This window comes from Molothrus aeneus, chromosome 1 (genome assembly GCF_037042795.1).
Source record: "Molothrus aeneus isolate 106 chromosome 1, BPBGC_Maene_1.0, whole genome shotgun sequence".
NCBI lineage: Eukaryota > Metazoa > Chordata > Aves > Passeriformes > Icteridae > Molothrus > Molothrus aeneus.
Genome location: NC_089646.1, coordinates 128,537,601 through 128,564,121, shown reverse-complemented (window position 1 = coordinate 128,564,121; position 26,521 = coordinate 128,537,601). Strand labels below are relative to the sequence as shown.

At 35.5% G+C, this 26,521-nt stretch overlaps 1 protein-coding gene across 21 annotated transcripts in view; it reads left to right on the top strand.

The window, feature by feature from the left end:
- The window catches only part of RIMS2 (regulating synaptic membrane exocytosis 2), a 444,895-nt gene that overhangs the window by 87,629 nt on the left and 330,745 nt on the right, over positions 1 to 26,521 (top strand). For 20 of the 21 annotated variants that reach the window (XM_066564735.1, XM_066564614.1, XM_066564744.1 and 17 more), the window contains one exon: positions 25,186 to 25,493. In XM_066564735.1, coding sequence (XP_066420832.1) covers positions 25,186 to 25,493 — 308 coding nt within the window. Of the gene's footprint in view, positions 1 to 5,833; positions 5,866 to 25,185; positions 25,494 to 26,521 lie in introns of those variants that run through there. The other variant, XM_066564607.1, reaches the window with a different exon arrangement.

Here is a 26,521-nt window from a genome sequence, read left to right as displayed (position 1 = left end):
GGTAAATATTATCTTTTGTAAGGTAGGAGACAATAGTATGCATGTTATGTATTTCTTGCCTAAGATTGAAAAGTAGGTTTAAATAACAGACTGAAGTTTTTGATTAACAAAGTATAAAATAATAAAAATTATAAAAATTTAATAATAGTTCCTGATAATTAAAATAACTGAGATTATGTCTAAATGTGTCAAATCGCCTTGGTTTCCATTAAGGTAACTTAAAAATGCTGCCTTCAGTACGTTTACAAATTTTATTTGGTTTTTTTTTATAACTAACTAAGTCATGTTGCTAGTAATAAGAGATAATTTCTGTATTTATTTAGACTGATTACAAAAGCCAATTAGGACAGATATTTGAGTCATTATGCCTACATCCTTAGAAACATAGCATTAGGAAGAATGCTTCATTTCCTAATGACACATTCTGATAGACCATTTAGATTCTCCTTGAGATGGATCATTTGAACTTGACAGATAGATATGTCTGACTTCTCTTGACAGATTTCCAGTGAGATTCTTCCACAGAGTCTTAGGTAATTCCTACTCACCATGCTCACCACAGATAGCTTTTCTTACTGTCTAACCCAAATCTGTCTTTCAGTAAGTCAACTTCTCCATTCAGTCTGAGACTGTTCTGCAACACTTCTCAGCTGGCATTTTCCTCTATTCCTCCTTTTTGCTAATTTAGTGTGAGGCTTTCCTCCACCTCATTCATTTTTGTTCTAGATAATTTATGAATAAGGTGAACAGAGTATCTCTGAACTGATCTCCTGTGAGGCTTTGCTGGTGAAAATTTTGCTTAAAAAAACCCTGATCATTTATTGCTGTTTATTTTTCTTGTCCTTTCATTAATTAAGTTTTCTCATGGATGAATTTATTCCTATTCCATGGCAGCTGAGATTCTTTAAAAGCATGTAATCCCAACTGAGCAGTAGGACTAAATCCCGTTTTCTTACTTTCTCTGTGACTACTTGAAAGAATTCTAATACATGTAACAGATGTGAATTCCCTCTACTAAATCCATTCTGACTTCTCCATGTTTTATCATAATTTATTCATATGCTTGCTAATTTTATTGTGTGTTTGAGTTTCTAAAAATCCATCCAATGTGGATGTCAGACTCAATTGTCTATTCTTCAATTGATATAATGTTGAAATTCCTTAGAAACATTTTGGTACTTTTGCCAACTTTTATACTTATCAGTGAAAGACTGAATTACAGTTACTAACTATTTTAGACTGGAGATTCTTCACGCTAACTATAATTTAATTTAAAAAATGTTATTTTTTTGACTCACTTTATAGCTTCTCTTTCTGAAATATTAGTTCAAGATATGTCCTCCAGTTTATTCTGCATAAAATAATATTCTAGAGTAAATACCTTCCTAATCACTGTGAATATGGACAGAAAAGATCTAATCCAGAAAGACTGTGGCAGTCTCCTTGCTTTATGCCTACACTGATTATTCTATTAAAACTATTTTGGTCTACCAGGATTCGTTCTTATCTCTCTTCTTTTCTGAATACAACTTCAGTTTCTGGAAAGATGACTTCTATTAACTTCCTATTTTAAATTTGCTTTTTTTGGTCTCTGTAGACATTATATATATATATATATATCTGTCTGCTTTGGACCTTATATAAGGTGATACTTATGCTGTCTGAAATGTTCTTTGGTGGATCTGTTTGAGATCTTCATAATATCAAGTTTCAAGCTAAACTTTTGCCTTTTACTCCAGATTCTCCTCCTAAATTGTTTAGTACAGACCAGTATTAGCAGCATGCACCTCAGATGATGGAGAATTGCAAAGAATACTCCTCTTTCAAAGGTCTCAAGGCTGACTACTGCTTACATGGTTCATGGCCATGAGTAGGAGCAAGGAGTGGAAATGTTTTGACAGTTGTCAGAGCATTAGATTAGGATTCTCAAAATGTTTGAATGATTTATTCCTTTTTCAGTTTCATTTAAGTGCCTTAAATATATAGGCATTAGCATTCAATTCAATCTGTACAAAATTATCATTATGTGGGAGTTCCTTCTAGCTCAAACAAATAAAAATGATAATGGTAGCACTTCTTCTGTACAATTTATTATCTTGGTGAATGGTTTATTTAGCTAAATGGGGATTAAATTTCAAGGGAGTAAAAAAACCTTGAACAGTCATCTTTTATGTTTATGAACACTTTCAGATTGATTAAAATTTAAATAATAAATCATGTGAGAGCAAGCAGTAGTAATTCTTAGTAATAAGAGTACCACTGAAATATTAAATATACTCCTGTTCTTTTTTTTTTATTATATACTAATTTATATAGGGAAATGCACATTGAATGAGTCAGTAGACAGCAGAATGAGGTTTATGCAGGTGAGAAATGTAAATGCTAAAATACAGCCTCCAGATTTGATACAACATTTTGTGCAGCAAATAGAAATTTTAGGACCTCAGAATGGCAGTTCACTAAACCAACCTTTTACTTGTATAGAAAGGAAGCAATGCTTGTCCTGAAAGTTAACCTAATCCATGCTGAATACCTTCTTTCAGGGTATTTGGCAACTTACTAGCACTTGGAGCTACTGAAACATCCTTATTTCTTTGTTTTTGAAGAAGAATAGTAAGAGATTTTCAGTCATTTTGTAGGACCCAAAAACAACATGGGAAACGTGCAAGGTGTAAGTAGGGAACTTCTCTCAGTTCCCCTGGTTCAGTGCAAGCTTTGTGTTCTGATTATTTCCCTGGGGTTGTTTGATTTTGAAAAAAACAAGCCCTTTACTGAATGATTCTCACTGCTGGACTTGCAATGTGATCTGTATGGAGTTGCAACACGAAACTGTAGCATACTTGTGACAATGCATAATCATTTCCATTCTGTTGAGAATTAGCAAGAACCGAAGAATTAGTCTGTCACAGTCAGGTTTTCCAAGTCACTAGGATTTGAAATACACTCCATGGTTTGTTATTGCATACAAGTAAGTTGGTCTTTAGGAGATGTGGTTTAAGTTTGTATTTCTCTACAAAAGACGCATAACACTGCAAACATGAGGAAAGGATTCCTCTAAACAGTTAGTAAACTACTGTTTTGAACCAAGAGATATTGCTCCTTTCCAGTCTGTAAATTTACTTAAAAACTACTTTACTTGCAAACGAATACCTAGCAGAACTAATATTCAGAATCTGCATTTCTGTTCTGATTCTTGGGATTCTCTTGATTGTTAAAAACCCCTGTGATTTTAATACAAGCTTTGTGGATATTATCAGTCCTTCAAATGACAACTGCACAAACTATTTCTGTTATTAGTTTTATTTATTTGAAACTATTTACATTTGATAGCTCTTTTGATCTCAATAAACAGCAAATGATGATCTCAATTTCAATAGAGGCTTCATGTTTGAAATCTTTATAGTAAAGCTTTCATAAACCTTAGAGGTTGTTATGATCCTGATACAGTGAAGAAATTTTACACATTTTGCACAGTTTTCCCCAGACTTATAATTTTAGGCAATTGAAATGAGAAACTACAGTCTTGAAGAGTAGTTTTGGCTCATGCAGTCCGATGCCAGATTGACCTTGTAATAGATCTTTTAAAAAAAGGATAAGGGATAAATACTGACTCATTCTAGGCTTTTTTTTTTTTTTGAGTATAGGATGGGTTATTTTGTTAACATTTCTGTGTGAGTGAATACTCATGGAGATAAGGCCTTTCTCCTTAAAACCACTTTTAAAATATACCTGCATTTTCATGTGGAACAGGACAAATACCCCTGTTCTTTGAAAACTGAATTGAATGATTTCTCTAATGTCTTTGCTATTGAAATGCCTGACTAGGCTGTCTTTCAGATTCTCAATAACGTTATTGCTTGCAGTGTATTGCTATGAACTCAAGAATGTGTGTGTGGAGGAAGCTGAGAGGCTGGAAGAAGTCATGGGTGTTTCGTAAAGTGTGATGGCATGCCTTGAACTTCTTCACATATCTTTACATTTTGTAACTTGTTTCTGAAAAGAAATTCTTTTATCCTGGACATTATTCAACATAGCTTAATTGTGTGAATTAAGTCTTGGTTACTGTTATGATCAAAATATGAATGACAGTATTTTGAATTATATTTATGGATTATAATTGTCTTGGATAGTAGAGTGTATTTCTTCAGAGGTGAGGATGAGAAATCGAGGCTGTAGATATTTTCATACAAAATGTCTCTGAACATGACTTTCTTTCTTACTGCAATGGGACAGGAAACCATGCTAGGAAAGTATGAGACCACCTGGTACTGAGCAGAAAAATATGTCTCTGTGGAGTGATAATGCATGGGTGTCCTGTGATTTAGATAGCTTCCTATGCTATTTACTATTTGTATAACTGAGAATACCACTAAAACCCATAGCATCTTTAAAATGCTTTAATCTTTTGCCACTGATCACAGGATCATAGAATAAATTGGGTCAGATGGGACCCGTGGAGGTTTTTCTGGACCAATCTCCTGCTCCATGCAGGATTAACATCAAAGTCAGATGAGGTTTTTAGGACCTTGTTCAACTGAATTGTAAAAACCTCTTAAGAGAGTGAATCCCAAACCCCATGAGACAACCTCTTTCAGTGATTAACAACTCTTGTGATTTTTTTTTTCTTACATGCCATACAATACCTTAATTGTTACATTTTATTTCCTGTGCATCTTCAAGAAAATTCTGTCTTTGTGTTTCCTATAGCTAAAATTCAAATAGTTGAGGGATGCAAGTAGTTCCTGTCTTCCCACATCCTTCCCTATCCCAGCCTTCTTTAGGCTAAACAAGCCCAACTCCCTCAGCTTCTCCTTGTATATTGTGCGTTTTATTGCCTGACTGTGTTGTTTGGCCTCTGTTGTATTCTCTCCTGTTTGTTTGTAACTTTAGGATTGGAGGGAACCTAAGCCTTCTCTAAGAATTACATGTTATAAAGTTACATTTCATACAGGTATTGGAAGAACAAATTAATTGTCACCCTTTTTTGGTAAACAGTTGTATTCCCAGCACAGTCAATGCTTAACCAAGCGCCTAGATTTAGTCTCTGTATTTCACTCTGCATGTGAAATTAAAATACCAGATAAAAATCACCATTCTTCATTCAGTAAAAGAGGGAATATTTTTGACTAAAAGTATTATTTTTTTTCTAAAGTATTGTTCCATTTACAATTTAGATAGCTAAGAAGACAATTTCTTCGAGGAAAATAGCCAATAGGAATGTTTGTATATAATATTGATGGGTATGAAAAGGAAAGTATATGTGTTATAGACCTGGCATGACATGCAGTAAATACTTGTGACAAAGTCTGTCTCCTTGTGCTTTATAACTCCAGGATTTTACAGATCTCTTGAGTGACTAACATGCAGTTTTGCCATTTGAATACCCTCAAGTTGTCTGTAGTAAACAAACATTCTTAATTTCACTGAACTCTTTGCAAGTGCAAAGGATTGATGAATGCTAATCATTTGCAGTATTGGGATCCAAGGTATGAGCTAAATGCTGCATCCTTTTGATGACAGGACCCATTCTTTTGTGAACATAATTCAGTTATGACTCACAAATTATTTTTATGAAAATTACTTCCTTTGAGCATTTTTCTACAATTTTTTATTATAAGATAGCCTCAATTTCACTCATGAGAAGATCATGAAAATTATTAAAATTACTTTTTTTCACCATATCTCCTTCATCACTAGGGAAAATAAGAAATATATAGATTACTTCCTTTGATATTTATTTGTTTATCTTACTAAAAAATTCTAGTACTTTTAAAATGGATGTGACTCTTTCCTTATTTGTGTTTTTTTTTCCCCCTGTCCTTTCTTTCTTGCTTTCGTGGATATGAACTCCAGGAGGACAAAGTGGTTAGAGCCTTTTTTCTGTTTAAAATTCTTTTCTTTTATGGTTGAATTATTTCCTGCCCTACATTTGCTCTCATTTACACAGGTGTAATTCCCACTGAAGGCAAGGGGAATTACTGTCATTAAAATGAAAGCAATGCTTGGCATAAAAGGCTTAACTGTTTTTCAAATGGCTTACTAATAACCTGTGAGTTGTTGTGAACAGTATGCATGATATTCCTCTCTGTTTGCAGCTTTTGTGAGCATGCCCCTGCCTTTCCTTTGCTTTTGCAATATATGTGCACAGCTTAAAATAGTTAAATGTCATTTGTGTCACAGGTGTTTATTTGATAAAATTCATTTGTGTTCTTGTAGAAGTGGCATAAAGTGATCATAATGATTTTTACACTCTGTATCACTGATATGTATGCTTTCCACATTTTAGGTTGTAATTTTTTTGGCATGGTAGTTCAGTTCTGATTGTCAATGACAATACAATTAGATGCCAGTAAATATTAAGAAAACATATCTATCTTAAACTTTTAGGAATATGCCAGCAATGTCATAGAGTTATCCACTAATATAAATTATTTTCCAAACTGGTTTGTAGGCTTTCCTATAATATAGTGCACATATTGTATTCAGCATAATGTCGAAATAAGGTTAAATGTTATGTATGTCCCTGACATTCTGTTTGTCTTGATAATAATACACATAGAAAAAATATTTTACCTTCAGCTTTTAGTTTAGCCAGGTTTAAATGGCAGTATAAATCTGAATCTGGGAATGAGCCTGGGTATGTTTCAATATTTTCACCAAATTAGTGTAATGGTTTCCAAATAAGAGAATTGAGAAAACGACATGAGCTGGTGTAAGTCTGTTTGTCCATCAAACTCTCTGCTGTATTCTAAAGAACTTAAATTACAAAAGCCATTTGCCCTTTAATGCTTGAAAAATAAGTTCCTGATTGAGAAGGAGTAAAGAAATTCTTTAAAGTTAGTATACTTTTTGTTAATGTATACAGAGAATGGCTTTTTCTATAGTAAAATGTAATTTTTTCTTCCTGATGGAAGTGTCAAGTCTCACATTTGACTTGCACATATGATTCAGAAATACTTTGCTTCACACAGAAGTTGTAAGCCATGTGCTGTTGATACCATTGAGGACATATCTTTAGTAGCAGGCAAGTGACATTTGAGGTGGACCATCTCCTGGTGGCCCAGTCTGTTGGAGGGTACACAGCTTTCTTTTGGCCTTTTTCATCAGTGTTTCTCACAGTTAAAAGGCTGTCAAAGTTCAAAAGCTGTGAAGTAACAGCAGTTTGTAGAATACAGAGGTAGCTGCTGAATAGAAAAAGCAGATGAAGAAAGGGAACAATTTTCTCCTTGAAGAATGTACCCTTTCTGTATAACCTTGCAAGTAACTGATGCATGCTAACAGTGCTTATTCCCACAGTCAGTCCAACAACTGATGCCTGCAATATCATCCATGCTGGAGCCATGTCAAATACTAAATTCACCTGGAAAATAAAATTAAAAAAACATGTGAAGGTTATATTATTATCTGGCTTTACCATGTACATATGTTAAGGAGAAAAGGGACAGGAATTTCTCTAGCTAATCAACTAGTTAGATTTTTCCATGAAAAAGGACAGTGGCTTAAGTTGCTTTATGTAATGTCTGATTCTGCTGATTTTGAAATAGATGTTTTAGAAGGCAGAAAAAACAACAAATACATTAAGTCAAGTTTTTCTCAACTATAAACATTGTAAAGAAAGAACAGCAGGGGTATTTTTGTTTATATTTTAGTATTTACTGTAAGGTTAAAAGCCCTGATGTATTGAATGCAGGGCAATGTATCAAAATAGGTACCTTCAATATAGTGTTTTTTTGTATGCTACAGCACTTACCAGTAGATTAACACACACCCAGTGAAGCCTTAATATTATTTTTTATCCTTCATTTTCCAGTGTTAGTGTAGAAGGTCTGAATTCCAGTATTTCTTAGGAGGCCTATTCTGTATTTTGTAACAATAGAATGGCAAGTTCAATAGAAAATGCTTCTAGATAAAGCTATAGATACTTTGTGACTGTTGATGGTTTGTTGACCCAATTTAAAAAATAGCTTTGGAAAATGAGATGTATTCAAAGCATCAGATCTGTAAAGAGTAAGAAATATATTTTAGTGTAGAAGTAATTGTTACATCTTTTGATTAATTTTGCAGAGTAAAGCTGGAACTGCACATGGAGTTGAATAATTGGGACAACCATAAAGCAGTTTCCTGGTGCTATTAATGGTGATGGGGAATGGAGTTAGACATGGATCCTGGTTGTGTTTTAGTGTTGTATCATTAAACATGCACAGAAGGGAGCTTATCCTACATGTCCTTCTATTCCACTTGTGCGACCCTACCTGGAGTGCTGCATCCAGCTCTGGGGTTCTCAGCACAGGAAGGACATGGACCTTGGAGGGAGTCCAGAGGAGGCCACCAAGATGATCAGAGGAATCAGAGCACCTCTCCTATGAGGAAAGGCTGAAATGATTCTCCAGGCTGAACAATCCCAAGAGAAGACTCTGGGAAGACCTTATAGCAGCCTTCCAGCACCTAAAAAGATCCTACAAGGAAGATGAGGACAAATAGTTTTAGCAGGGTCTGCTGCAATAGGAAGAGGGGGAATATGGTTTTCAACTGAAGGAGGGTTGGTTAACTTAGATGCTAGAGAGAAGGATTTTAGATTGTGGGAAGTAAAATGCTGCAACAGGTTGGCAAGAGAGGTGGTGGAGTGATGCTCTGAGCAATCCAATCAAATTGAAGCTGTTCCTGCCCATGGCAGGGGGTTGGACTTACATGAGCTTTAAAGGGCCATTCCATCCCAAACCATTCTATGGTTCTATGATATTAAATAACACTTCAGAGTTTGCAGCTCACTGTGCCTCTTCCTACACAGAAGATGGGAGTGACTCATTAATGTCTCAGTCCTTCCTTAGTCAGGTATACAAAGAAGTACTTTTACAAAATTGAGACCCCAGTGTGCCAGAAAGGAATAATTTAAGATTAAAAGAGATCATGTCTGAGAAGGAAACAGTTGATGTTTTAAAATTGAAAAATAGTGTGAATTTTTTCCAACTTTTGGATGGTTTTTCTTTAACAAACAAAGGTACATTTTAAAAGATTTCCTGCATTTCTGTCACTAATTTTCAGTCAAAATGTGACTGTGAGATAGAGATTTCTTTGAGAAACTAGAGTCAATTAAGACTGTTAAAAATGAAATTGATTTAAAAAATAAAGGTACGCAGGATCATCTCCCTTTTACTTATATTATGCCAATTATATTCCTAAGCAAATAATTTTATTGAAATGAGCCACACTGTTATCTGGAATACTGAAATTTTGTGACTATATCACTGAAAATCATGGAAACTGTGGTTAAACTGATGAGGAACTAGGAAGTGCAGTACAGTTTGGGCAAAAATATATCTTTATTTAAATAGTAGGAAATGCAAAAGTAGTAGAATTTCTAAATTTGTACTAAATTTGATCATGAATTTAAATAAAATTATAAACTTTTTACCTTTCATTGGAGACCATGACTTTAAACTAACCACTGATACTTTGGGGACAACAAATAAGTAAGCAACCTAATACATTTTTGGAAAGAGCTGACAGGAGAAAATGGGGTTCCTTCACTTTGCTGGTTATTTTCTGGCTTTTTAAAGCTGGTAAAATTCTAGTGGAGTGTTTTGTTATGGACATTTGAGGTTTAGATTAATTGATTCATATTTTTAAGTGTTTGTTTTCAAGTGAGAAGTTTTGTAGTGACATGAAATCAGTAGTGGAATGGCCCTCAGATCAAAGCCTTCACCAAAACTGTTTATAATTTTGTAAAGGATAAACCTGAGGAAGAATGCAAGGGAACTTGTTTTTTGTTCTGTCTTTATTTTCTGTGCAAGGAAATAAAATATTTGGCACTTTCTTTGAAATAAGTCTTCTACCTTTCTAATGTTATTAATTTTGAAATACTTAAGACACAGACAAATAGCTTGTATTTAAAAATCTATTCTGAAACCTCCACCAGTCCTAAAAACTGTTTTTTTCCTAAAACAGTTATATATAAAATTACAGTAGAAAGGATAAAAAAGCAATTATCATAGGGCATTATTCTTTATCCCTTTATCTTACTGCAGTTAAAACTTCCTATTCCCCAGTTTTACTTCACCATGTTCCAAAGTATTCAACATTGTTATTCCAGTCAGGAGAGACCTAGGTGTTGATGATAATGTTTTCTGTCACTTTTGTGAAAATTTCACTGTTAAAAAAGAGAGAAAGTTTTTCTCATTTTACTTCTGCCATTCTGAAGAGGTCTTGGGCCCTACCAAGCTCTGTAGTATTTCTAAATGAGGAGTGTTGTAGTTCTGTACCTCCACAGCACCTGAAAACTTTCTCATCTGGAACTGAAAAACTGTGAGAAATATTTGCAGAAGCCATAGGTTGCTTCTCCTACCTCTGCCTTCTTGCTTTTGGAAAATATCTGCTTGGGGAAACTCTTGCCCTGTTCTTGACATTTGACTCAATCTGATTTTGTGTCTTATGAAGAAACAGACTCAGACTCTCATCAAGATTTTCATGGCCTGTGTATGCTCTGTGTATCTTTTTTTAATAAAGAAATATGTTAATTTCCAGATCACTGAAATTTGGAAAAAAATCAATTTTTTAGAAAGAGACTCACTATAAAATATAGAATATTTCCTATACTTAGAATATCTCTGAAAAAAGTCTCCTGTACCAGGTATTACATAGGATTGTTTTCTGAGATACCTCTTTGCTGTGGCAAGCTTAATGATTTTCCTCTGCTCGTGAGTATTGTCTTTCAGATTGGGATCTCTAAAAGTCATTCAGAGAGTTGGCAACTTAGATCTTCCTGAATCCACTTGGGCCACTTGTCCCAGCCTGTTCTCTGATCCTGTTTCTCACATATCCATTTGTCTAAGTTGCTCTCCTTTATCTTACTGCATTCAGACTGCACTCTTGTTTCCTTGATCACTAACAGAAAGCACCTCCAGTAGCAGAAGGTGAACAAACTTCTTGGTTGAAATTGGATTTGGATTGCCAAACATATTTCAATACTAGGTTCTCCTTTTGCCTGTCAAAATTATCCTGCAATCAAGACATGTCCTCTACTCAAAATATGTTATACAGCTTTATTTTCAGTGTTTTCAGGGCTGTCATGATGAGACACAATAGAATGTAGTCAGTATACATAGATTTTTAAATCTGCAAGTAGCAGACTTAGACTTGCCTGAAATCCTGGTGAAGACAATACATAGAAAATACCTCCTAGTAATGGTTAAATTGGCATGCAAATGTTTTCTCTGAATGAGATCTCATGTGTTGCTAACTTTTAGGGCCTTACTGTCATACCAAAATACACTGTTGGTTGGCTATCACAGTCAAAGAACAGGGAGATTACACTACATTGTAGTCCATAGTCCAACTTTATATTAACTTCTTTGAATTTTTGAGTTGGAGATGTTGGGGGATTTCATTTTTTATTTTCTTCACTTTTTTTTTCTTTTTTGCCTTTTCTGCAATGCCCATTGCCCTATTTTCTCATGCACAGGTCATTGGTTTACCCTCCACAGGGTTCAAGGAAAAGGGATATGTCTTCCTAGGAACTGCCAATCTCCTTTTCCAGCTTCTGCTTGAAATTTAATTGGAGAATAAAAATTAGACAAATTCTTTATATGATGTAGCTTTAAAGTGGTCTTAGCTATGTCAATCCAATAGCTACATGGGGTTTTAGATCCATGTAAGGAGACTTTTCTTTTGTTATCTATGCTCTGTGCTTAAAGAACGCACTCAGATATGTTTCTTGCTTAAGAAGAGAGGCAAATACAGAAAAAAAAGTGACTGTGAGTCTGAAATTCTTTTTACAGTCATATTTGTACTTCTGTACTAGATGAGCAAGGGTTTAAATGCCCAAAAACTTGAATAATTTTTTTTAACCCAGCACAGTATGTGTAAAAGATGCTAGTCCTTCCTATAAACCTTGTCCTTTACATACTGTGGTGGTATAATTTTACACTACAGAAATTAGAAGTAGCTGGTTTGGTTTTAGGTGTACTGAATTTCTGAAAAGCACTAGGGGTGATTTAGAGAGAGTCTGGTGAAATTAGAGTGACCTGTTTTTGTTTTGCTAGCTATTTTTCCCATCCTGGTAACAATAGAATTTTATCTTTTAACTTCCAATTATTCAAAATAGATTAATTTTCCATTGAAATTCTTCTTCAAGCTATCCTAAAATAATCTTGTCTTAAAACACATATGGAAGCATTGCTATAACAATAAAAACTACAGTACATCAATAAATTTTCACTTTTGTTCAAATTAATAGAGCAAGAGCATTACAAATAGCAATTCTGGAACCAGAAGATGAAACAGTTCTTGAGCAGTAAGTTTTATTTGCCACCTGTTACAATATGCAGGAACATTACCATGTGCTATTAAGTTCCAGGTGTAGACCTTTATCAAAGGTAGCTCAGCAAATTCCTCATTTCAGTCCCAGGTGTGTAACAGCACACCTAGGACTCTTTGGACACAGTTAGACTTTATGGCACAGCAGGGGATGGTATAAATGTTTAATTATCTAGATTCAGCTTCAGTGGCTGGAAACCAGTGCCTATATATATAAATAATGAAGACATTGCTAGTAATAGAGTAAAGCAGCAAACCTCCCAAGGTGTTTTTCCCCCCTCAACTGTTTATTTAGAGCTTTATTTAGCTAGTGCCTTCAAGGAACAGATTAGTGGTAGGTTTAGGAATTAAATGAAAAAGGCTTTGCATCTGTTTGCTCTTTAGATCTGCTGTGTGAAAAATGGAATTTGCATGGCCAGCATCTGTTGATATATGAAATACTGTATGCACAGACAAGGCAGTTATTCAGCTTAGTGTGAGTGCACTTATGTAGACAGTTTTAGCAGACGCTGAACTTCAGTGCATTCAAGGAAAAAAAAAAAAGTGAAAAATTCTGTGTTAAAAAAGATGTCACCTATGAACTATAAACAGGGTATTCAAAAACTAAAACTTCCTTGGTTTGAATTATTATAAAGATGCCATCATTCAGCATCAAGAAATCTACAGAAAGCATGGATTTCAGGTAGCTAATTCAATTTCAGTCAATTTATATGTATTACTGTTTGTGGCTTTTTGAGAATTAGTTTCATGTAGTTCACAAGCCCTTTTTAGCATTTTAGATCTGCAAGAAATAAAATTAAAAAGGTTTGTAAACCAAATACATATTAACAGGATTTCTGTTTGATATGGGGGACAATATACTTTCACAAAAAAAATCTCTACAATGTTTTATTACTGCTAGAATCCAGATGTATCTTTATTAATTGGGAATCTGAGTAATTTTTTTCCTATGTCTACATATACCTCCCATTTATCTTTAAATGTTTAAAGTTGGTCAGTGTTAATCACTAGTGCTCATTTAACCTGTTCGTCTTTCAGTTTCAGTGTAATTGCTACATAACTTCAGAGTCATGACCTGTTTAATTAAGGTGTTCCTGCTCTCAGATACTTGGTCATGTGATTATGAAAGATGATATTTATTACTGTTGAGGATTTGGATTTCTTACTGTTTTAGGTAGACAAAGTATGGGATCTTTCTAAGGGATTAGAAGAGTTTACCCTCTACATTAAAGATAGGATTCAAATGCCTATTTCTCCCAATGTGTGCAATTGCCTAGTGTCCTTGCATTCAATATCAGATAATTTTTAGATTAGAACACTATGATGATTATATTTTTTTTAACAAATTGGTTTTGCTCTGTAGATGTGAAGCAAATTCCTCCTGCTTTGCTTCAAATTATTTTTAGTTTTATCTGATACTTGTTTGACTTCTATTTTTTATTGACATCATTGTGAGTGGCCAAAGAAAACTTTCCATGTAGTGGATATCTGGCCTCATTAACTTGGGAGGAGCATAATTGTTTACATTGTTCTTAACATTGTTGTATAGCAAAAAGTGAAAATTAGTTGAAAATGTAGTGCATAGATTCAGACACTAATCTCAAGTACTCATTGAAAATGTCTAAAAAGCTATATTTTTTTAAAAAGAAAGTGCTTTATTAATATTGACCCTGTTGCAAAAGATTTTTTTGGTCATAATTCGTGTTTCCTGATTACTTCTAGATTAATATGATTGTTTTTGTTTTATAGCTTGTTCATGTGTTTATCTTAACTGGCTATTTATAAAAGACTTTGAAATAGAATAGCTATGATCCTAGAATCCTAGAATCCTAAAATTGCTTCTGCAATTTTATTGTATCATAAGCTTAAAAAAATGCTGTGGGTATATTTAGTATTATGAATGGGATTCTGGTACTGTCTTAGGTAAGGGTTTGTTCATGCCCCAAGTCCACCAAAAGGCTGCCTGCTGTGTAAAGCCCTTACTCAAAGGAGAACCTGCCACCAGTTACAATTTACAATTAGCAGTTAGGGAAGGAACAGAGGGCTTTATCAAAGAGAAGTAGACCACCATCTTCACTTTCCATGGACTTAAATGGGCGTTAATCTGGTCCAGAATTGAATTGAATTGAGAATTCAGCCATATATAATTTAATCTTCTGAGGAGATTAAAAATTCTTGCATAAAGAAATCATTGTGTCAGGATTTAATCTCAACAAGAGTGGCTGTTTAACCACTTTTCTTTCTAAAGCCTCAAACATTTAGTCTAGCCCAATTATATAAGCTGCATGTGGTGTCTTCACAGAGCTGACTTGCTTCCTTCGACATTGTCTGTAGTGAACATTGAATAAATGAAGGGAGAAGCAGAAGCCACATGGAGATGTATCAATAGTAAGATTCAGTGGTTTAACTGGGAAAATTGATAGGAGCTGAGCTTCCAGCTGTGAGTTGGAATGTAAAACTACACAGCCTATTTAGAAAGAATTCCCAACAAGTTACATGGTTTTTTTTAGGGAAATTCTGTGTCCTTTCTAAGGCACAGACATAGTTTCCAGGATATACTTCTAGAAAGCCCTTTATTCTTGTGAGAGCTTCAAATACTGATGCAAAATTTTTCAGGACAAAATTATTTTTTTAATATTCTTTGGAAAGTCTACTATTTAGTTGTTAGCTGCAAATTGCAATTTTAGTGTGGGTTGTTTTTTGAAGAGAAATTCAGTGATTGATGTTCTTCAAGACACTTTGTCCATGGCTTTTTTGCTATTCTTGCTTCATCTGGATTCTCATACTAAGAGTTTGGAAGAACATGAAGGACTTATTAAAGTATGACTCCTTTGGACTATCAGTTCACATACACAGAATATGTACATGAAGAGTTCTATCATGATATATTTAACTTTTCCTGCCAGAGGGAATGATACAATAGAATTATAAAGCAGGAAGTGGTCATTAAACTGTAGATACAATTATCTGAGAGAATTTGAAATAGAACTAAATTTAGGGAAGGTGATAATTCTCACTAATAATGCTTTCAAAGCCTGCTAATTTATACTAGCAGAGAAGGGGAAGCATTCACCAATCTGCCACTGCTGAAGTAGCAGAAGAACTTGCATATGTGGAATTTGTAGCTATTTTAAAGTAAGAAGTAATTATGGAAGTGCATAATTGATATAGAAGTATAGTGTAGTATATTGAAATGAAGTAGAAGTATAGACAGTTAACCGTATTTGCTTCCTAACAAAGGGGACTATTTGACATTGGATTAAAAAAAAAGAAAAAAAAGAGCTTTATTTCATTGTTCTTTTTTTCCTTTTGTTAAATACAATTGTTCTCTCCAGCATACTGATAGGCAGATATACCTGACTAAGGTGTCACTAAGTCTGTTGCTTTTTTACCCGTAGTCTATTCTATTTTGAAATTCATGAAACAAGCATACTGACATACATATAATTTTTTTAAGTGTTAGATTTTCTTGCTATTCTGTCAGGGTTAGCTATGGCTGGATCTATTGCAGGCATAAGATGTGCAGCTGTTGTAGCATGCAGCTTGGTGTAGGTTTCCAGGCTGGACGGAACAGCACTGAGAATGGTGCAGGGAGGTGATTGTCCCACCATACCATGAGCTGGTGTGACCTCACTGAGTACTGGGTGTAGTTTGGGGTACCACACTGTACAAAGGATGTCAGACTGTTAGAGTGAGTCCAGGGGAAGGAGTTTAAATTGGTGAAAATTCTCAAGGGCAAGACTTAAGGGTAGTGGCTGAGGTCACTCGGCTTGTCCTGGCTGGAGAAGGCAGAGGGGTGACCTCATTGCAATCTGTGGCTTCCTCACAGGCACAGGGAGGTGGACTGGGGAGCTTCAGATGGGACATTAGGAAAAGGCTGTCCAACCAGAGCAGGGGCGTTCAGTGGAACAGTCCCCCCAGAGACCTGGACATGGCACCAAGCCTGTTCAGGAGCATCTGGATAATGCCCACAGTGATACGGGTCGGTTGTAGGCAGTCCTTTGAGGAGCAGGGAGTTGGAGTCTATGCTCTTTATGGATCCCTTCCAACTCAGCATATTCTATGATTTTAAATGTTTTACGTTTTGTCTGAGAGCTATGCTGCTGTGACTACGTTGTTAGAGCTCAGGCAGCAAGTTCATGTGAAGTTGAAGAATGTTTATGTGGGATTCAATACAGCAGTAACTACATGATAAGCATCTCAATTTTTCTATTACCATTATGTTACACTTCATTAGAGCTGGATCTTTCATTTTTCTCAGACAATTTCAGTAATGAATGATGACACAGATGATGCAAATGGTGTAATTCTGTTCATTTCAATTTAGTGCCATCTGCATACAGACCCCAGGCTTATTGTGGTCCTGTCACATTTCCTCCCTTTTGGTCCCTTGTTGATGTTGATATTGTGTCTTCTATTTATAAATAACTCGTGAACACTTAGTGCATTCATCTTCAGACAGTTTACACATGTTAATTAACGAATATGCTCAGCACCTCTGGGCTGTAGATAATTTGTTATTTTTATTAGCTGATCTCTTAATGAAGCTGTGACATTATTACAGATTTTTTGAACACAAAGAGGCATAAATAACATCTAATTGAGAATTGTAGGAAACAAAAGTCTCAGAATGAAATAATTTTATGATACTTCAATATTATTTAACATTGCCTTTGAGAGCAAAACTCTTCGTAAAATAAAACAACTTGGAGATGTCATTTGGACTGTTTCCTATGTCCCAAATTTGGTGGAAAAAAAGTATTTAGTATAATGATAGCTCATAATAATTAATTTTTATTAAAAACTTAATAAAATATTGTAATAATATTTTATTTAAAAACTCATTAATATTTTCAGACATTCAATATTTGTGTAAAAGCTGTTAATAGGATTCACTTTGCTAGGAAAAATTTGAAAAATAGTAATTCTAATGCCTATTTTTATTTCCTTATTGCAATCATAATTGCCTATTTGTATTTTTTACCAAAAAAAATTTGCCTTTTCTCCATCACAAATTTCTAATCCTAATTTCTAATGGGCAAAGTTGCTCTGACAACAGTCTTTACAGAGATAATTATTTTTTGAGGCATTAAGGGAACAAATAGGCAAAAACAATTGGACTGAGGAGTTAAGTAACTTGTTTTTGTGCAGGGATGGCTAAGGGTTAGTGTAAAAAAACTAACTTCTTTGCAGAGGCTTAAATTATAGAAGACCAACAGAAATAACTGGTTAAACTGAAACTATGAGAATTAATTGAATAAAAGAAAAAGAGGGGAAAGCTGTAATCAACATCCTACATGAGTTCCTCAAGCCTTAACACTGGGGAAGACCTTTAATGTTGTCACTAGTCGCTTTGGCATAGAGAACAAGAAAGCTGTAATTAAATACATTACAAGAAGTTGGATACTTATCAGCACAGGAGAGCAATGGGATACTGCACATTAGAGAACCAGATGACCTTCTGAACTCCCATAGTGAAAATGAATGCAAGAAAACACCATTAAGTGTAAAATCAGGAATTTAAGGACTAATAAGGTTTTCTTCTCTGAACTACAGGCCAGGGACTCCTGTGTGGCTCAGTCTTGATCAACAGTCCTGAATTCTGCTTTCCATAGCAGGGTAACTGAGTCCAAGCTGCTTATTAGGAGCAGTTTTTGCTCCATGCTGTTCTACACTGTGTGCTGGCATTGTCTGGGAGATGCTGGTTAGCAAAGGTCTGACTGTGCCAGGAAGCATAAGAATTAGCAGGAATCCTGGGCCAGCACCTGGCCTGTGACAGGGTTATGTCTTCCTAGTATGGGTGTAGTCTCAAATCTATTTGGTCTTGAAAAATGAAAGCAGAGAGGGTATGTGATTGGTAACGGTAAAAACATCAGGCAGCAAATGCTGAGGAGAGAAATGCCAATGGTACAAGAATTAATAGCAATAAACTAGTTTGGAACACATGAAATTGGAGCACTGGAAATTGAAAGGCATTCTTTCCATTGTAGCTGTAGGACTTGGAAAAGTGTTTTGACAGATTTTAGGCTCATTATTTATAGTTAATTTTAAGAAAGTTTATTATATTATGAAGTTAAAAAAAAATTCTTTGGAACAGCAGGCAACTGGAAGCAGTCCTTGAGGTTTCTTCCTATCCAGTACACTTAATGAGCTTAAGTTTACTAAGAAAAGTGCAGGAACTGTGAACTCAGGTCTTTTGCTGTTCTGAGACTGTTACAAATCTGAAAGTTTGGTAAACATGTAGCTTGGTCAATTGTATATTCTCAGTATATTAATTAATTATTCAAATTTCCAAAATTAAAGACTTTCTTTGTGAACCATGTTGTAAATTCTGTTCACTTAGAGCAGATTTATTTCATGCCAAACCCAGTGCACTTATTTAATAAACCCTCATGGCCCTCTGGACTACTGGGTAGGTTAATGGATTCCATTTTGGAAGGAGTGCAGCAGCATTTGTTGACACATAATACTGATCAGTTTGTGCTATGTCCAAAGCACGCCCCATGTCACAACAGCCATTTTGTCATTGGAAGTCTGCACATCATTCTAGTTCTTAATGAAATCATGAAAGCTCATGAAGGAGCTAAGTATGGTAAATATGGCACTGTGTAGGAATTTTCCACTGTCTTCATTGGCATGGACTGGACAGTTTTGAGTTGTGCCTGTGCCACAATGAAAAAACCCAAATTACTGCCTTTACAGGCCTAGTCCTACTGTGCATGTAGAGGCGTTGAAAAAAGTATGAACAAAATTACTAGCATATGTCTTAAGGATAGTAAAAGAGTGATACAAAAGAGATACACTGTCCATTAGAATAAGGTCACCATTTGTACCAAAGAATGTACCTTTTAAAAATTGTAGTCACATAATTTTTTGCTAGAAAGGTAGTGTCATGTAAATATATACTGTATCACATGCATGCACAAGATATGATATGCTTATTTCACTCTGACTTGGTTTTTTACAGCCATTATAACTTTTCATACATGATGTATCCATTCACTACAAAGTCAAGAACAAATATAATCACTCCCCCAGTACAAAGAATTGTTGTAGTGCAAATACACATATCTCTTAAAATATATGTAAAGGTGTTTGTCTCATACCAGTATTATAAACATTCTCACTTTTCTTAGCTGGTATTGGAATTCTTGTGATATTTAATAAAAATTTGAGGGATAGATATCCGTTTGTCATTACATATAAAAGACAAATAATTATTCTAGCAGTTTTGATATTCAGTCAAACTGATTATAACATGAAAGTCAGTACCATAGCACAGACTAGTGGCATAGAAAAATATTGAAAAAACAGGTAATCTTTATCAACTTTTATAAAAGTCACAAATTCAGAGATTAACTTTGCTTATGTAATGTACTTCACTGACTAAATGTGTTAATGTAACAGAAGAAAATGTAAAGGGGACTTGTCAGTACAGTCAGAACAGTAAAATGAAATGGAAGATTTTCTGTTTCATTAAAGTTATAACTAGACTCTGCTGCTTACATTATATGGGCATAAAGATTTATTCCAATAACTCCAAAATAATGATTTTGTGTCTTTAAAATAGATCTTAGCAGCTGCAAAAGATGCATCTGTATTCTGGACCCAAAGCTCTAGAATTATGTCTCTATAGAGAGACCATACAGACATTGCAAAAAGCTCTGTGTTTTCCAAAAATATAAATGTTGGCTATGGATAGCACATGCTCTATATAAGTCTTCCACAGTCATAGACACTTTCATTAAAAAGGAATGTCAACCTAGAAATTTTTAAAGGAAACACCTTACAGAAAATAGCACAAATTTTCCCCCAGCAGTAGTGGAAATCAAGTACTCCTGGTTGTAAGAGAGAACAAAGACTTCAAAGAGCAAAAGGGAACTACTGTGTTTTTAATACAAACATGAGACATGTTTTCATAGTGTATAGAACAAAGTAGATAAGATTTTAAGTTTTAGCTAACTTCTAGAAGTTTTCTAGTCTGATTTGAGGAAGATTGAATTCTAAGTAATAAGTAGTGTACTAAAAAGTTTTACTTTTGACAGGGACAATTAATAATGTTATTATATTACTGAAAAATTTTGGGAGAGCTTAATGTATTATGAAAAAAACCCAATAACCAGAAAAGCAGTTCCATCTCATTTTCTGGGGAGTGGATGTTCAAAGGAATCCTCACAGTCCTAAACCCAGGACACTCACTTATTACAGTTCCTTGGAAGCAGTTTTGATTTTCAAAAAGGCAAAATGAGGAAAGATTAGCAGAAATGGGCTAGAGGTAAAGAAGATACCATTGACCCCTACTGATACTGGGTCTGTATTCCCTGAAGATGGACAGATTTGCTACAGTAAATTGTAGTTTTCCTGACTGCACAGAGGAGGGTGACACATGTTACTTCATGGCAGTGCTGGTTTGGCAGTGTCCATTCCACATTGGCATGTGGACTCTTTTGGGTGGTGCCCAGGGACAGGATAAGGAGCCACAGCCACAAAGTAAAGTACAAGAAGTTCCACCTCAGCATGAGGAAGAGCTTATTAACATTGAGGGTGGCAGAGCAGTGGAATGGGCTGCCCAGGAATGTGGCTCCCTTTCTGGAGACATTCCAAACCCACCTGGACACATTCCTGTGTCGCCTGCTCCAGATGACCCTGCCTTGGCAGAGGGGTTGGACTGGATCATCTCCAGAGGTCCCTTCCAACCCTAATGATTCTGTGCGCCTGTCATCAACATAGTGCCTAACGGAGAGATGTACTACATCCCTAAAGAAACTTCCTTAGTACAGGGTGGCTTCAAACATTGCACTGCTCCATGATGTAAATGAAGTTTTGTACTGGTGACAAATTAGGAAAACAAAAAGGATTAGCAGTAATGTGTTTGTAATCATGATTAATTACCTTGATGACCCAAGCAGAGTTTTTCTACTCTTCCTTTTGTGTCCTTCTTGTTTTCAGTGCTGTAGTCTTGTTACCTTGTATAATTTTTGAAGAATTGTATCCTACATGAAATATGAGAGCCAAAAAACCAACAAAAACATGAAATTTGCTCAAGACTACTAGCAGCAAGTGCAGCAGTCAATGCAATGCTAATATATATTAGATGCTTCTGCCAAGCAGGTGACTCTAATAGATTTGGTGAAATACTGCAAGCATTGCACTACAATTTTTCACCTCAGCACACCAGTAATTCAAAGTAATGTTCTAAAGGCTGATGAGGATTTGGTGTAATTATTTCTTAGGTTGTAGTGTTAAAGCTATCAAACTCAAGCTTCTGCGTAATCAAATATACTGAGCCTTTTAATCTCATCTTCAATAAAATAAGGTTTCCATTTTCTTCTCAGGATTAGGTGTTAGACCATCAATAACTGTACTTACAGGGACAGTGAATGGTGTTTTTTAAGATAGCTGTCTTTTCACACGATCCATCTGAAAATACTAAAATGAATGTCATACTATATCCTTGTGTTGTATATTAAAAAAAAGAAATTTTTATTTGACAAAATGGATATAAGGCATAATGTGAAAACGTCAGGTATGTTTAGTGCGTTCTTTTCAGCAATGAGAAGCTGATTTGAACTGAACTTGGGCAATGCCTCTTGCATGCACTAGGTGGAGTTTCAGCCTTTCCTATGGAAAAGAGCATCCCAATCCAGTGCCACTAGCACCTGAGGTTCTAGTTTTGAACTAAGTACTTAGCGTTGGAGAGGAGATTTTTTCCCATATTTTCCTTTTCAAATTGGCAGTGTTCTCGTGTGGAGGATTGACACCCACAAATTGCAACACTGATTTTTGTGTACAAAATGTGCTTATGACTGTTTTTAGGAGGGTGGTTAGGAGAGTTGCAAATGTGTGTAATAGATAATGTGTCTACCCTGGAGTGCAGATTTCTGATGTAAGGGGTTATTCCTTTTTTATTTCAGTTTTAGAAGGCAAAACTCTATGTTTTCTCCTCCCCGGTTTGCCAAAATGCCTGTATTGAGCATGCAGTCCACTCGTGTGGCCTTTGCCTCTCTGCAGTGCTGCTGTCACAGTCTCAGTAACTGCTCTGGCCTGGCAGGGACAGAGCTGCTCTGCATGTGTGGGAGCTGCTGAGGCACCTGGGGCAGGAGGAGAAATCCTGTCCAGGAACATGCCACTGTGCCCTCTGTGCTCTTCTGACACCATCTTGCAAATGTGTCTGGATTTAACTGAGAGGTCTGCACCATAAATTACCAGTATTTTTTAAATTGTGAGAGTGCTTCTACATGCTGCGATAAGATGGGGAAGGCAATTTTGTCCAGAGCTATTTGAGGGCTTGTAATTTTTGTGCTCACTGAAAGCACAAACATTTCTGTCTATGTTACAGTTCCCATTCTTCCCACTGTGTGTGAGTATTTGATGCTAAAATTATGTTAGGGTCAACACTATGAAATCTTGCATGCTTTGAAGTTATTTTGGAAATAAGGCTTCATCAGAAGTCTGACTTGTAATTATCATTAAATGCTCCTAGAAAAGCAGAAAAAAAATCTGCAAAATTCATACATCTCTGCATTTTAAATCCATGTGTTTGATTTTTTTTTCAATCTGAAATGCTCTAAATAAACTTTTCAGGAATCAGGTTACGTCAGGAGTAGTCTTCCTGATTCTACTTTTAGAGGAGGGGATAGGAAATCATGTTAATTCAGAGGGAACTTTTTTTCTGTTGGGTACAGGAGAATAAAACTGGTCATCCTGGAGTCCATTGTTTGGGGACAAAATTATGATTGTCAGCCAAGGAAAAATTGCCCAAATATTTTGACTGTAGTATCTAACTTTTGTGATATTTTAACATCTACTAAAAGAAGTGAAAATAGCAAATGAGAACTTCAGGGGATTTTATCTCATTGTCACTCAAGTTGTTATATATTTGTATACTTACATAATTGTATCACATCTGGTCCTTTCATTGCTCTGACACATACATGGAAAGTTTAGAACTATTTTCTGTGTACAGACCTAGCAGAATTATTAAAGCCTTTTAATAGCTATTTAAAGAGGGCAAAAATACTTCTGTCTTAGGGTCTGAAATTTCACTTTGCTGCTTTCTCATGTACTTCCTAGCTTAATTAGCAAAGGTAATACAGACCTGTTCTTAAATATGTATTTGAATGATGTCCAGGCCCAAAGCATACACATTTTTATCCTTTGAATGTCCTCTAAGGACATCAAATGTACCTCAGAGAGGAAGCTGCTTCTTGGGCAGTCTCTCTTTTACCCCTCAGTGCTTTGGTGGTTTGTTCTGTATTGTTGATATAAGCAGACATGAGTTCTCATAAACGATAACAGCCCTGTAAAAAGATAAGAAGGAAGGGGCATACCACCACCATTAAATGGGCAAGTGATGCCTCCTTTTCCTGCCCCAGCCCACAGTTTGAGAATGAGGCAGTTGTTGACTTTAGTTTGAGTCTGACCCTTGCACCCAAATAACCTTCTACATGAAGCTCTCATTGAAAGATTTTTTTTGTGAGACTTGACTAGAGAGCCCAAATTATCTATTAGATAACAGCCTGGAGAATGAAAGCAAGATACAGATTGTAACTTCTGAAATCTTTTCTGGAGGACTGAGCTAGATTTATGGTGGAGGTAGCAACTACATCTTCCATGTGATTCCATGGAGCTGGCTGCATGTAAAAGAGTGATGAATGTTGATGTAAGTCTTTGCACGTCCTAAACTCCAAACCATTGGAAAAAACCACCAGCTCGCTGTAGGATTAGAACTGGAGACATTGAAGGCTGAGCATAGACATTCAAGGAATATATAGTAAAACTGGTACAATTTTGTCTGTGAATTCAAACAAAAATATATAAAGGGAAGAGAAAGAAAAAGAAAAGAAAGCTAAGGATTAAGAAAAATGAAGATTAAAGAGCGGAGGAGGAAACTTGCAGTGAATTAATACTGTCTACAATCCAAATTTTAGGGTAACACAGTAATCAGTTTGAATGTGTTCATGGCTGGTGTGTTGTATTTGATTCACTGCATTCTGATTTATTCTCATATAACATAATAACTGTCTGTTATTATGAAATTAACTTATCACAGATAATTTGTGTTGATTTCCTGAACTGCCAGGACTAGGGTGATCAGATACAAAAGCTTTGCAAAGAAGTACACTTTAGAATATTAAAAAAATCTCATTGCTACATGCAGGATCAAACGACTGGGAAGCTCTGTAATGCTGTAATGCTTATATAATTTAGTAAGCATATAGTGCAAGCTAAATTGTGGGTGACAAGTGGAGAAAAACACCACCTTATCCATTGTGTTATTTTAGTTATAAAACAGCTTTAAGTTAAAATTGCTATGGAATTGAAGTCACATCTTGAAGTCAGCATCTTCAAGTAGGCATTGGCTACAGAACACCATGGAAGAAAATTAGCAGAGCATTTTGGAGAATTATAAAATGACTTGTTTGCAACAGCAGATGACTTTTTCTAAAGTTCCTTCCTTAGTGAGAGAATTAAAATGGATTAAAATGTCAATGATTTTTTAATTCATTTTTTCTGTCATCCTCAAATTATAGTGTTAGTTTTCAAAGCTTGCATTTATTACCATTGGAACCTCAGTATTAGAACCTTTTCATTTCTATTGCTACTATCTGTTGCTTTTCCTTACACTACCAATAATGAAAAAAAAAAGACTGAAAGTATTTTTGTTTGTATTTTTTTTTGAAAACCAGTTACTCCAAGGTTTTACAGACATACTTTATTATATTGTAGCTAAGATATTGTAATTTTAATAGAATTAAAGCTGTAGTCTTCTACCTTTGGAAATGGTAACGGTCAGTTGATGTGTGCTTGCTGGAAATGTTGCATACAGTGTTCATGAGCTAATGGATTTTGCATTTAAATGTGTCTGCACAGGTAATGTGGGTCTGTAACTTGTGCCGAAAACAACAGGAAATCCTCACGAAATCGGGAGCCTGGTTCTATAACAGCGGCTCACACGCGCCGCAGCCGCCGGACCAGGAAGGAGTGAGAGCTCTGAGGAATGAGGAAGCACCTCAAGAGAAAAAAGCAAAACTGCAGGAGCATCCGCAGTACCAGGGACCACCAGGTGACATATCCACACAAGCTTTGGACAAAAACAGATCTCAAGGGCTCACAAGACAAGACTCAGTTAAGAATGGCTCAACAGTAAAGCATCCAGTAACAAGTGACACATCAGACAGGTAAGAAAATATTTAATGATTATCCTGGTAAGATCTGATGAATTTATGCTACAAAACTGATTTTATCTTTTATAATTTTGTCTTGTTTTTATTCTGTAGCCTATAAAATACATACTGGGCATTTTGAAGCAGCACTGAGAAGCCTTTTGTTGGTTTTAGATGGTCATAGCCAGTGTGTGCTCTTCATTCCTTCTCACTCAAAAAATGTGGGACATGATAGTTGCAGTGTGACAGAGTTTGTCCATGTGCTTGCAACTTGGTCAAATTACAGTAATTGTGCTGTGCAGAATGTCACCATATTTCTTTTGTGGTCACTATAGCAAATCCAAAATAGGACTCAAAAAGGCAGATTAATGGAAGACAGCATCTGTTCAGACTACTGAATTAAGACATCTGATTGTACTTGCAGTACATAGTATTGAGGATGGTGAAACCCTTGTGTAATGACCTGAGTCTTTTCATGGTTTCTCAGTTTCTTGCTGTTAGCTACTGTCACTAGTATAAATATTTTTTTTCTTCCCTGATTTAAATTGGCGTTACTTGTGTTGTTTGAAACTGTAACTCTTAGTGCTAATGTAGTAAGAGTTGGTTTAGCCAGAGACTGGAACAAGAACTTCCCTCTCTTTTTCTTAATGTGATTATTCCAAGAGGCACCAGAAAACTCTCAATCTCAGTGGCTGGGTTTTATGGGAACACAAAACTAAAAATGGTTTCATTGAATGGATTTAATTTTTTCATAAACCACGCTGCTATAGAACTTTAAATATGGTGGGAAGGGAAAGATGAGAGCGCGGTTGCTCAGGTGTTTCCATGGAAATGATATCCTCATGCGCGTGTGAGAGACCTCCAACTGCCTCGGAATCTGGCAGCCAGAGCAGTGTAATCTGGCAGCTTTTCTCTGCTGCCCAGAAATGACCTCATTTAAAACATTTATTCTGTGAGCCTGAAAGAAATTAGACATATATAGTATCTTTTCCATTTAGTATAAGGAAAATAGTTTTCGTTTTTCTTTACATCTTGTATTCCCC